The 13,062-nt window shown below is 40.0% G+C and overlaps 1 protein-coding gene across 3 annotated transcripts in view; it reads left to right on the plus strand.

Annotated features, from left to right (window-relative positions):
- Positions 1–13,062, plus strand: part of FER (FER tyrosine kinase) — a 159,407-nt gene that overhangs the window by 53,302 nt on the left and 93,043 nt on the right. For all 3 annotated transcript variants that reach the window (XM_072359817.1, XM_072359819.1, XM_072359818.1), the window contains 2 exons: positions 3,794–3,916; positions 7,505–7,694. In XM_072359817.1, coding sequence (XP_072215918.1) covers positions 3,794–3,916; positions 7,505–7,694 — 313 coding nt within the window. The remainder of the gene's footprint in view (positions 1–3,793; positions 3,917–7,504; positions 7,695–13,062) is intronic.

The following is a 13,062-nucleotide window of genomic DNA, read 5'->3' on the forward strand; positions in this document are numbered from 1 at the left end:
TTTATTGTGTATCTTCTTTTGTATATTGTGTGAATACAGTGGGAGAGCTAGTTCAATGTTAAGATCAAACTGTTTCTATAAATGACACACTGGACATAGCTCCTAGAGCTCTGTAAATTGCACTGTTGTCCTCTGCCATTCACTGTTCTGGGATGGTTTAGGGCAGCATATTTTTGTAATAGTATGTATTGTATGTGTTTTGTTCTCATTCTGCTCTTGACACAAGTGTGTGCACATGCACACCCCTCCAAAAGTAATGCCTCCTATTTTATTATAGTGGCCCATGACATCAGAAGTGGATGTTGGTGGTATAGTAGTAGGGTTTGAACATTCACCCTGAGATTCCATTATGTTTTGTTGCTGTGCAATAGGTGGTAGCAGAGGGGCGGTGTGACAAAATGGATGTATATGAAGCAAAGATGTGTCATGGAATTTCTCCATATAGAAAAAAATGGCACCTGCTGGCATTCATCAGTGCTTGCTGAGCATTTATGGGGACCAAACAATGGGTATTAGCACTTTGAGATGGTGGTGTTTCAACAGTGGTGACAGAGACATGACAGATAAGCCACAGGCCAGGTGGCCATATGCAGATTTTACACCATGAAATGCATGTTGATTAGCTCATCTGTACAAACCAGTGGATAACAACTGGAAAACTCTGTGCAGAGCTAACATATCGGCTTCATTGTGTTGGGAACGATGATGACAGTGTTGGAATATCACAGAGTTTATGCCAGGTGTATCCCATGAATTCTTACATAGAAACAGAAGGAATACTGTGTGCCAGTTTGCCAGGATGTACTGAGCTGTTCATGGAATCACAGAATTGTAGGGGCTGGAAGGGACCTGCAGAGATCATTGAGTCCAACCCCCCTGCCAAAGCAGTTTTCCTACACCAGGTCGCATAGGTAGGCATCCAGGCGGGTCTTGAATATCTCCAGAGAAGGAGATTCCACAGCCCCCTTGGGCAGCCTGTTCCAGTGCTCCATCACCCTTACCACGAAGGAGTTCTTGTGCACATTTGTGTGGAATGCAGTTTGTGACTGTGTCATTCTAATTTTCTCGAGGCTGAACAGACCCAGAACACTCAGCCCAGAACTGGACACAGCACTCCAGGTGAAGCCTGACCAGGGCAGAGTAGAAGAGGAGGATCGCCTCCCAGGATGCCCAGGTCCCTCTCAGCAGAGCTCCACTCCAGCAGCTCATCCCCCAGCCTGTACTGGTGTGTGCAGTTATTCCACCCTAGGTGTAAGACTCTACACCTGCTTTTGTTAAACCTCATCCAGTTTCTTAACACCCAGCTCTCCAGCCTGTCCAGGTCTCACTGAATGCCAGCACACCTTTCAGGTGTGTCAGCCAATCCTCCCAGCTTCATATCATTAGCAAACTTGCTGAGGTTTTTTTGAAGACTGGAGTGACACTGGCTGTGAGTGGAGTGACTGGAGGACAGACAGTGTCACTCCAGTCTTCAGACATCTCTCCCATTCTCCAAGACCTCCCAAGGATAATAGTGAGTGGTTTAGCAGTCACCTCTGCCAGCTCCCTCTGCACACGTGGATATATCCCATCGTGGCTCACGGAGGTGTGTACACTGATAGTGTCAGGACACTGTCAGACTATCTCCTCCCTCACCAGAGGGGTGCCTTCCATTCCCCAGACTCTATCACTTAGCACCAGGGTTTGGGATTCCCGAGGGTTTTTTTTTTTTTGCATTGAACACAGAAGCAAAAAAGGTGTTCAGTATTTCTGCCTTCTCGGCATTCCCCATTACCAGAACACCCCCCTCATTTGGTGGGGGACCCACATTTCTGTAGCCTTCCTTTTACTGATGGCATACTTAAAAAAGTGTTTCTTACTGTCCTCTATCTCCTTTGCCAGATTCATTTCCAGGTGGGAAACCAGCTGGGAATTCCAGTTGTTAGAAGGCTGACAGTATCATTTTCCTGAAATATGTCATTACATTTGCCAGCAGTGTGCCCTTGTGGCCAGGAAGGCCAATGATATCCTGGGATGCATTAATAAGAATGTGACAAGCAGGTTGAGGGAGGTGATCCTCTCCCCTTACTGTGTCTTGGTGAGGCCACATCTGGAATACTGTGCCCACTGTTGAACTCCCCAGTTCAAAAAAGACAGGGATCTCCTGGAAGGACTCCAGTGGGGAAATAACAAAATTATAAAGGGCCTGGAGCATCTCCTGTGCTAGGAAAGGCTGAGAGACCTGGATATGTTCAGCCTGGAGAAGATTGAAAGAGGATCTGATCAATGTTTATAGATATATAAAGTGCAGGAGGCAAGAGGATGAGGACAGATGTTTTTCAGTGGTGTGTTGTGATAGGATAAGGAGCAGTGTCAAAAAAGCTTGAACATGAGAAGTTCCATGCATAAGCAGAAGAACTTCTTTACAATGAGGCTGACAAAGCACTGGAACAGGTTGCCCAGAGAGGTTGTGGAGTCTCCTTTTTTGGAGGTAATGACCAGTCCTGATGCTTGTTGGTGCGAGCTACATTGGGGAATCTGCTTTAGCTGTAGGGATGGACTTGATCTCTTAAAGTCCCTTCCAACCCCTGCAACTGTGATTTTGTGATGACTAGTGATGAGACATGATGCAATCACTACAAGCCAGAATCAAAGTGGCAGTCCGTAAAGAGGTGGCTTGAATTCCTCATCAAAGAAAAGATGCAGCCCTGAATGAGTAAAGTGGTGCCATTAACCATTAACTTTGGATAGCTGTATCATGACTCTGACTAAGCTGAAGGCTTGAACTTCCAGACTCGAGCCAGAAAAGAAGACAACTTTTCTCTTGCAACCTGGTAACACTAGACCCCATATGAGTTTGAACAAAGTCAGTGGAGCACACAGTCAGTCTTGGCTGGACTGTCCTACCATACCCGCCTTACAGTCCAGTTTTAGCACCATCTGACTTTCATCGTTTGGGCCAAGAAAATATTGTGTGGTCAACATTTTCCCATCAACGATGCTGTTGTAGCAGCTGTGAAACAGTGGGTCACCCCTGCTGTTGCAGCTTTTTATGAGTGTGGCATGTAGGCTCTTGTTCATCACTGGTGAAAATGTGTAGCTGATGGTGGTGACTACATTGCACATAGTGTTTTGGAGCTGAGAATTTGCTCTATCAAATAGTATTATTGTGCTTATTGTAGCTGTTGTAGTTTCCATGGAATTAAATAGGAGGCATTACTTTTGGAGCAACCTACTTATGTAGTGATGTATATGCCACCTTTTTTTGGCACTCATCAACACATATGCACACAGGCATTCTTTAGAAATTGTTCTCCTGGCTTAACAATAGTTTGATTTGAATGTATCTTGTTATCAAAGATTGTGTGGTGTTAAAAAAAATTGCTATGAGAAGTACGCAGCTTGCTCTCAAAATAAGTGTTGTATTAGTTAATAATGTAGAGCTTGTTTCTTCTTTCGTTATTTCTAGAGGTTTTTCATTATTTTCTTATTTTATCCGAGCTATCCATTCTGTGTATTTACTTAAAATGTTCTTTAGCAGTCAGAAAGTTATTAATTTCATAAAGAATCTCAGATATCAGCAGTATGTTGGTAAGGCTTTAATCCACAGAACTCATCATGGTTTGTAGATGAAGTTTTCTTGTTAGAAGAGCCTGTGGGCATAGATCATTTTGCAACCTTGTACATATACATAGCTTAATATAGATCAGTTTAAAGATTAAAAAGAGAATGCTTCTCAGGGTAACAAAGTTCCCAAATATGTACAGTATCTATGTGTTTTACAGCATGGATTTTGGTAATGTTTGTCTTACAGGTTAAAAACAGTAATAGAAGAACTCATTCAAACACAGCAGACGCTTTTGAGCAAAGAGGAACTTGTGTTGGAACTAGAGAAAAAAATAGAAGATTCTTCTAAGACTTGTGAAAAGAAGTCAGAGTAAGTGGAATTAAAATTTCCATTTGTAATACTGTGAAGGAAAATGTCTATAATGCCATTCCTAATCCATTCCTAATTTTTGCTTTTGTGATAAATTGTTCTTACTTGGAAATAACAGCGAATTTTCAGCTCCTAAAGTAAGCCTTCTTGGCTCCAGATCCAAATTAATTAGAAAACAGAGCAGCTCTATTAATTTAATTTTGTTGTTGTGTTGTTACTAGCTCAATAACTCAAGTTTTCTTAGCATTATAACTTCAGCTCGTATGAAGAAAAAGAATCAATTCAGGTTGTCTCTTTTTTTGACATAATTTGTTGCATACATGTGATTCTGTGGAAGACTTTTTCAGTTCTGTGGAAGTTGTGTAATCTTTCTCGTGCACTAATGATTAGAACTTGTCAAGTTAAGTTCATTCTTCATGGTATTTGCATTAGAATAGAGAATGTAGAACCAGTGCCTTGTGGTACTGCTCAATAAATAATGAAGGTGAGGTATTAATGGTTGTTTTATGTGGCATAAATAAAACATTTATTATAATTGATATTTTTAGGATAGGATCTTTCACCTCTATTTCATACCCACATCCCAATCTAAAGTGAAGTTACTGTAAGAGATAAACCTTTATTTCTGTAGTGATGTCTCTGGTTCTTCTTGTAGTAAGTCATAGTCTTACAAAATACTTGGTCATAAATACTAATTTACAGTAACAGGAAATTGGAATGCAGTACCTCAGGTGATCCTCGTTTGCTGTGGACACATTCTTAGTTCTTGGAAGGCATTTTATCACCTTGACCTATCTTTCTTTCTTACAGGATAAATTGTTTGGACTAGATGGATTTTGTGCTGCTTTTCCATAGGAATGTTTCTTCGTTGTTTTGCTGTTAGATCTCTCTAAAAGTAGTTCGTATTCTCATTCTGTTTCCTGCTGTGTGCAGTTCCTTTGAGTAATCTGTAGCAGATGTTTGTATTGTTGAGATGATTTCAGTCCAGACTCTGCCTGTCTTGAGTCTGTGTTATGGTTGAGACTCAGTTCTCCCCACTTCTTTCTGATTCATTTTCATCACTTCTAGCCCAAACAACGTATTGACTTCTCAGTGGCAGCCTGCACTGGGTATTGTTTCTCTGTGTTTAATTATGGCAGCGCTATGAACTGAGTTTTACACCTATTGCACTTTTCATTAAGGCATGTGTTGGAGCATGTCTTGAGGTGCATCACTTTCCCACTTGCTGCCCTTTTTTTGATCTTGCAAGGATTCACTCTTAAAAGACACAGGCAGAAAGTTTTATAGATAGTAGTTCCTCACAGGTAAAATCAGCATTCTGTGATGGCCTTGGGCAGATTTTTATGTAGCTATCCTGTTATACATCATGTCACAGTTGAGGAGGGAATAGCTCCTGAGTTTCAACATCTAGGATCTCATCTACGGTTCACGATGAGTTGTAACCATTTGGCAGTTGGAATGCTGTCATTTTAGATGATAATGGTGGTGGAAAGCCATCATTTTTGTGGGGAGATGCTTGGTCTTTTTTTCCCCCATATTGTGAGGATGAGATAAAGAAAACTATCTTGAGGAGTTCATATATTTGTGTGATGTTTCTGAGTGTCTGCTTTCTCATGCTGAACTTTACTTTTCAAGTCTTCCACTTAAGTCTTCATATGTTCTACTTGTTCTTTCCACACAAAAGATCATTTGGAACTTGCGTGAGTAACCACCTAGCTCATTATAAGCTTCTGAAGGAGTAATCTTGCCATCCATGGCTTTCGGCTTGTATTGCATTCAGTATATGCCTACACAATGTTTAGTGTCTTTAAGTAATGACAGAGTAACTTCTTCAGCAGACAAGACTGTGTCTCCGTCTTTGTCAGACACAGCTGAAACTGTAGATACACAGAACTATGAGGCTTGCCTTTGATTTTTTTCAGGATTTGCCAGTGGTCTTTTGGGTGGTGTTAAAAGAGCTGCTTGAACCTTGTTCTTGAGTACAACAAACAGCTTCATTTCTGAAGTAGAAATAATGGGGTTGATAATCAGGACTATTTATTTACTTATTTATTTATTTATTCTCCAAATGGAGATGATACAGAATGACAGAATACTGTAATTTTTCTTTAGCATCCTTGTTCTTGGTAGTCCTGGTCAGTCCTCATCTTCCTTTATCTGCTTTCTCAGACTATGAGAACTCTGTGTTTCTTTCTAGACCAAGTTTCTGGGCTCAAGTGGAATGTTCTAAGTGTGTCACTGTTGTGCTGTAGATGCTTCACGCTGTTGGTCAGTTTCTGTCCTTGTTTGGTTTTGGCATTTATTGAGGGTGATAGCCATCTAGGTTTCAGGTGTATGTCCTAAATGGTCTGCTTGTTCTCTGCTAATGTTTGATCATCTGTTGTAGAGCACCTATTGGAGTTGAATATGTGTGTTCTCTCGTACCTTTATGTGAAGATCTGTTTTATGGCCACCTTCATTTAATTGATCTCCTGCATATTCATTATTAGGAAATCAGCTTTCCATTATTTCCTTGGTGTTGTCTCATGCTTTTAAGGCTGATTTGGTACTTGATAGTCTCAGTGTAAGGTGTGTGTTTCTCTTTTATTCATGTGTGGGTCATTTCTTGGAGAACTGAAGAGTCTGGGGCTATTTTTTTTTTTTTTTTCTCTATGCAGAATGGTTCTCTAGCAGCCTGCAAGAAAGGTGAAAACCTTGTTGACTGTGGCACAGGAGACCATTTAGAGCCAAGTACAACCTTTTTACATGCAGCTGCAAGGCCACTTGCATGCTTTTTCTTCCAGATCTGTTTCATGCACTATTTCTCGCAGGAAGTGTCTAGAGTTGATGCAGCCATCTATGATGCAGCTATTGAGAAATGAGAGTCTTTGGTCTTCTACAAGGCATTTTTAATAGGGCAACAGTTTGAAGTCTGTCAGTGTAAGAAAGGAGGCATAAAATCTCTTTAAAAAGAAGTACCGATAAATAGACTGAAAACAAAGAAGTGGACAGAAAACATAACTGTAACTAAATATTAATCTGAAATTCTGACTTGGAAGAGAACTAATTGATGAGGTTACACAGTAGTACATCCGTACAGCATTCTGTATTGCACTTCTGTAGTGATGTTTTAATAAATCCAAATGAGTCACAGGATGGTTGAGGTTAGAAGGGTGCTGTGGAGGTCTAACCTCCAGAGGTTAATCAAAGTGTAAATTTACACAAACAATAATGAATATACGTAGTGGTTGAGGGGAGCCGTTGCTCTGCATTTGGAATAAGGTTGAAGGTAATGAGCATGGATGTGAAAATCTTCCTTGTATGTTAATGGTGAAATACTGTGTAATAGTGGTGTAAGTGAGACCACAAGTAGATAATGGGATATAGTTTCAATAGCTGTTGAAAAAACAGAGCAGTGTTCAGAGTGAAGTCAAAATAACTTGCAGAAGAGAAGAAAAAAATGATTTGTAGCTGAGTTCTGGTATTGAAAGTGCTTCTTTGTTGTTGTTGTCGTTTTTAAGCTTTCCTTAATAAATTAATAAATATATATATGTATATATATATATTCACCTTAAATTATGTGCATTTTAAAATTAATTTTCTTTTCAGTATCGTTCTCTTGCTGAGCCAAAAACAAGCACTGGAAGAACTTAAGCAAACTGTTCAGCAATTAAGATGCTCTGAGGCAAAATTTGCAGCCCAGAAAGAACTACTGGAACAAAAAGTGCAAGAGAATGATGGGAAAGAGCCACCACCTGTAGTGAATTATGAAGAAGATGCCAGATCAGTCACTTCTATGGTAAGCTTTACTGAATTATGCAGTCTTGCTGTCGTATATTGTTCCTTAGATCAGAGTTTTATGACACATGAATGGGTGACTGGAGTGAATAAATTTCTCTTTGCATTTTCAGAAACTGACTAGTTGGAAAAATGATTCAGTAGAGTGATTTTATTTATTTATTTATTTTTAAGTTGAAATGATTTACATTACTCTTTGTATATCTACAGACTTCATTTGGCCTCATGCACCCTGGAGACTTAACTTCTCATTAGATTGTTCTATAATTAAAAGTGTAAATCTTTAAATAGATTTAATAAACGTGACTACGAGTTATTGATAATTTTGTTGGCTTTGTTGAAGCCATATGTTCACGGCTGTAGACAGAAAATGAACAGATAAAAGCTGTTGGAATTACTGCATACATTATGTCACTGAGAAATTAACTGATACTGATTACATGCTGTAATAATTCCTTTTAACTCTTACTTGCTAACACCCAATTTTTTGCAGCTCATTTTTAGATGGCCTTTTAATTTTAGATGGTTCCTTGTAATTAAGATAAACTTGCGTTAAGAGATTCTGTGTAATCTTAAAAAGTATTTGGCTACTATTTTGGGGCATCCTTTTCTTAATTTTATGCAGTTGTGTGGAGATAGTAATCATAGAAACAGAATGGCTTGGGTTGGAAGGGACCCCAAGGATCATCAAGTTCCAACCCCCCGCTGCCACAGGCAGTTTTACCAGCCTCCAGATTTGGTACCTAGACCAGGTTGCCCAGGGCTCCATCCAACCTGGTTTTGAACACCTCCAGGAACGTAGCATCCACAGCCTGTCTGGATGCAACTCACCACTCTCTCTGTGAAGAACTTCCCCCTAACATCTAATGTAAGCCTTCCCTTCTTGTGCTTAAAACCATTCCCCCTATCACTGTCTATTCCCCTCCTATTTAAAATTCCCAGGATTATTAACTCCAGGTAAGGCCTCAAAAGCATTGAGGGCAGGATCACCTCCCTCAACAAGCTGTCCGCTCTGCTCTTTTTTTGATGTAGTTCAGGCCTGAGCTGCAAGCACACATTGATGGCTTATGTTGACTCCTCCATCAGTTAACACTCCCAAATCCTTCACCCCAAGGCTTATCTCAAGCTGTTCTCAGACCTGTAAGTGCTTGGGATTGCCACAGTGCAAATATAGGACCTTTCACTTGGCCTTGCTGAACTTCATGAGGTTGTCATGGGCCAACCTCTTAAGCCTGTCTAGGTCCCTCTAGATAGCATCTCTTCCCTCTTGTGTGTCAGTTGTACTTCTCAGCTTGGTGTTGTCTGCAAACTTGCTGAAGGTGCACTTGATCCCACTGTCAGTGTCACCTACAAAGATGTTAAATAATACTGGTCCCTGCACCAGTCCATGAGGAATGCCACTCATTGCTGTTGACCACTAACACTCTGAGTGCAGCCGTCAAGCCAATTCCTTATCCAGGGAGTGATCCATCCATCAAATCCATCTTTCTCCAATTGGTGACCTGGATATCATGCGGAACAATGTCAAATGCTTTGCATGAATCCAGGTAGATGATATCAGTTGCTCTTCCTTTATCCACTGATGCTGTAACTCTGTCATAGAAGGAGGCATCAGGTTTGTCAGGTGTGACTTGCCCTTGTTGAAGCCCTATTGGTTACCACCAATCACCTCGTCTTTATTTTCTGTGTGCCTTAGTATGGCTTCCAGGAGGATCCACTCCATGATCTTGCCAAGAACAGAGGTGAGACTGACTGGCCTGTTGTTCATCATATCTTCTTTTTTTTCTCTTTTTGAAAATGGGGGTTATGTTTCACCTTTTCCAATCAGTGGGAACTTCATCAGGCTGCTGTGACCTTTTAAATCTGATGGAAAGTGCCTTGGCAACTTCATCTGTCAGTTCCCTAAGAACCCATGGATCAATCTCATCAGGTCCCATGGTCTTGTACGCCTTCAGGTTCTTTAGATGGCCACGAACGTGATCTTCATTTACAGTAGGCAGTTTTTCCTTCTCTAGAGTCATACCTTTGCTTTCTGCAACTTGAGTTGTGCAGCTAGGATGCTTGCCAGTGAAGTCTGAGGCAAAAAGTCATTCGGCACCTCAGCTTTCTCTGTATCCCTTGTCACCAGTTCCCCACTTTCCTTCTGGAGAGGGCCCACATCTTCCCTGACCTTCATTTTATCACTGATATACCCATAGAATTTATTCTTGTTCCACTTTATGTCCCTGGCTAGATTTAATTCTATCTGGATTTTAACTTTCCAAACCTGATCCCTGGGTGCTTAACAACTTCCTTGTAGTCCTCCCAGGAAACCTGTTCCTACTGTCACTCCCTGTAGGCTTTCTTTTTGTGCTTATTTAAGTCTGGGAGCTCCTGGTAGATACACAGAGGCCTCCTGGTGTTCTTGCCTGATTTCTTTTTTTCATGGGATGCACTGCTTCTGCCCATGTCACCCTGCCAAGCAGTACCCTGAAGAGTTTGAAGTCTGCTGTCCTAAAGTCTGTATAGTTTGATATTACATTTGATTGTACATATTTGCTCTTCTAGAAAAATTTGTTGTAAATGCATGATTTGAAAATTGTTTTCCTAGTAATTACTAATTTATTTTATTTATTTATTTATTTATTTATTGCTTATGTTGTGAATACATTTTGATGTTTGAGATTTTTTTGGATCATTTTAAGTTTAAAATTGCAGACGTTTTTACATAAAGAATTTCTTTGGTGCCACACATGGGCAGCCAGTTTCAAAAGGGAGCAGTTTTCAAATTGTTTTGTTTTCCATCTCTTAGAATACATAGTAGTATTGCATAACTCTCAAGTAGTGAAGTCCTGAAATGCTGTTTGACATGATTTTGTAGATAGGGTTAGGTTACCTGTATTTTGTTATGTAGCTTTCTGTGTTTCTGATTTGCCTCTAATATCTGTAGGGAGGAGATAAATACTATGAAATGCTGTCTTTATGCCAAAAATTTAGTATCAGAGTTGCTATGCATTATGTTACTGTCACAAAAGTTAACTGGAATCTTGTGCTAGATTATCAGTGTTTAGTCAATGGATGTATTGTCTGTCTTTTCTCTTAGTATAGGTATGTTTTTCTTGCTATTTTATGAGTGTGACAATAATCAACCCCAATTAAAACAGAGAAAATAACAAGAAAACTCCATTATTATCTAATTCTTCTGATTAGAAATAAAGACATCAACAATATTTAGAACTTTGCAGTGCAAGTGTAACACTTACTGAAATGTGCAGCAGTGGTGTGTATTTCATCTTAAGAGGTTGCACTTAGAAAAGCAGTATTGACTAGAAAATTGGTACAGAATAGGAAATTTTCAGGGACCGCAAAAGCCTGGCATTAGATTTAAAAATCATAATAGTAAACAATGTTGTTTAGCAACAATATAGTGGAATCTGTATTCCAGTTTAATGTATGTTTTCCTGTATAGGAATAGAAAGAACTATTGTTACAGTGCTGAACAGTATTTTAGAGTATTTGTCTTTTTTTTTTAATTTTTTTTTTCTTTTCCTGAGAACTACTTGTCTTTTAAGTAGAATACAATAATTTGTAAACTACTACGCTATTTCAGTGTAGTCATGGTTCATGTCATTACCTTCCCTGGAGATATTCAAGAAACATTAGATGTTGCACTAAGGTACATGGTTTAATGGGGACACATTGCTGGTAGGTGGATGGTTGGACTGGGTGGTCTTGGAGGTCTTTTCCAACCTTGTTGATTCTATGATCCTGTGATTTTGCATTATGCTGCAACTGTTGGTAAAACTAAGACTTGGTATTCTAGCTCTGTAATCTGAAAAAACTTGTCAGCAGGTGGAGCTCAAGCTTTTAAGCCAGAAGACTGGGTATGACTGAATAATCATCATTTTTCATCACTGTTTTAAAAAGTTTCATCATCTATGCTTGAAAAAGTTAGATGAGACATAGAAATGTCTGTTCTCATTTTTCTAACATTAAATAATCTGAAGTGGTGCTTTTTTTGTTTGTTTTTGTTCTGTTGTCTTTTTCTGTTGTTTTTTAAAGATGATAAAATATAACAGTGATGTAGAAATACCGTGACACATGTTCTTTAGTAGCATGTGAGCTAACTAAAAAACCTGCCAGCCTTGCTGCTTAAGGAGCAGCTGTACAAAGTTGCTGCATGTTCTGCGCGTGCTCGATAAAGGATTTCTGTTGAGTTTGGTTGTCGGTATTGAAGGCACCTGGACTATCAATGAATTATCAGTGCATCATTGTAGGAGGGTGCCGTCCTTCACACTGTGTGTATTAGGGTAACTGAGAGTAGGTATGTATTAGCATGAGATTTAATATTTCTGAATTCCTGTTATATCTGTTGTAGCTGAAATATCCAAAAGAATCATAGAGTCATAGAATCATTCAGATTAGAAAAGACCTTATGATCATCGAGTCCACGCGCAACCAAACCATAGTATCCTAATAATAACAACCCTCTGCTAAATCATGTCCCTGAACACCACATCCAAATGGTTTTTAAACACATTCAGTGATGGTGACTCAACCACCTCCCTGGGGAGCCCATTCCAGTGTTTAACAACCATTTCTGTAAATAAGTTTTTCTTGATATCCAACCTAAACTTACCCTGACACAATTTGGGGCCATTTCCCCTTGTCCTGTCCCCTGGCACCAGTGAGAAGAAGCCAGCCCCACTCTCACTGTATGCACCTTTCAGGTACTGGAAGAGCACAATAAGGTCTCCCCTCAGCCTCCTTTTCCCCAGACTAAACAGCCCCAGTTCCTTCAGACTCTCCTTGTAGGCCTTATTCTCCAAGCCCTTCACTAGCCTTGTTGCTCTTCTCTGGACCTGCTCCAGTACCTCCATGTCTTTCCTGTACTGAGGTGCCCAAAACTGAACACAGTACTCGAGGTGAGTCCTCACCAATGCTGAGTACAGGGGCAGGATGACTTCCCTAGTCCTGCTCACCACACCATTCTGGATACAGGCCAGGATGCCATTGACCTTCTTGGCCACCTGGGCACACTGCTGGCTCATATTCAGCCAAAAGGAAAAAAAAATATAAAAGTTAACAGCATTTCTGATCAGTTTTACTGTTTAAAAGGCTTTAGAGATTCAGGTCTCAGTGATCTATCTAAAAGTAAGATATGTTACCTTTTGTTGGAATTTATTTGGGACACATGTTAAAACAAACAAGCAAGGAAAGGCAGAGAAAGCTGGAGCTGTTAAGCCTGGAGAATCGAGAAAGAGACAGTGCCAGGGAGACCTGATAGCAGCCTTTCAGTATCTAAGGGGGGGTTATAAGAAGGAAGCAGATAGACTTTTCAGCAGGGTCTGTTGTGATGGGACAAGGGGAAGTGGTTTCAAATGTAGAGA

Source organism: Excalfactoria chinensis, chromosome Z (assembly GCF_039878825.1).
Source record: "Excalfactoria chinensis isolate bCotChi1 chromosome Z, bCotChi1.hap2, whole genome shotgun sequence".
Lineage (NCBI taxonomy): Eukaryota > Metazoa > Chordata > Aves > Galliformes > Phasianidae > Excalfactoria > Excalfactoria chinensis.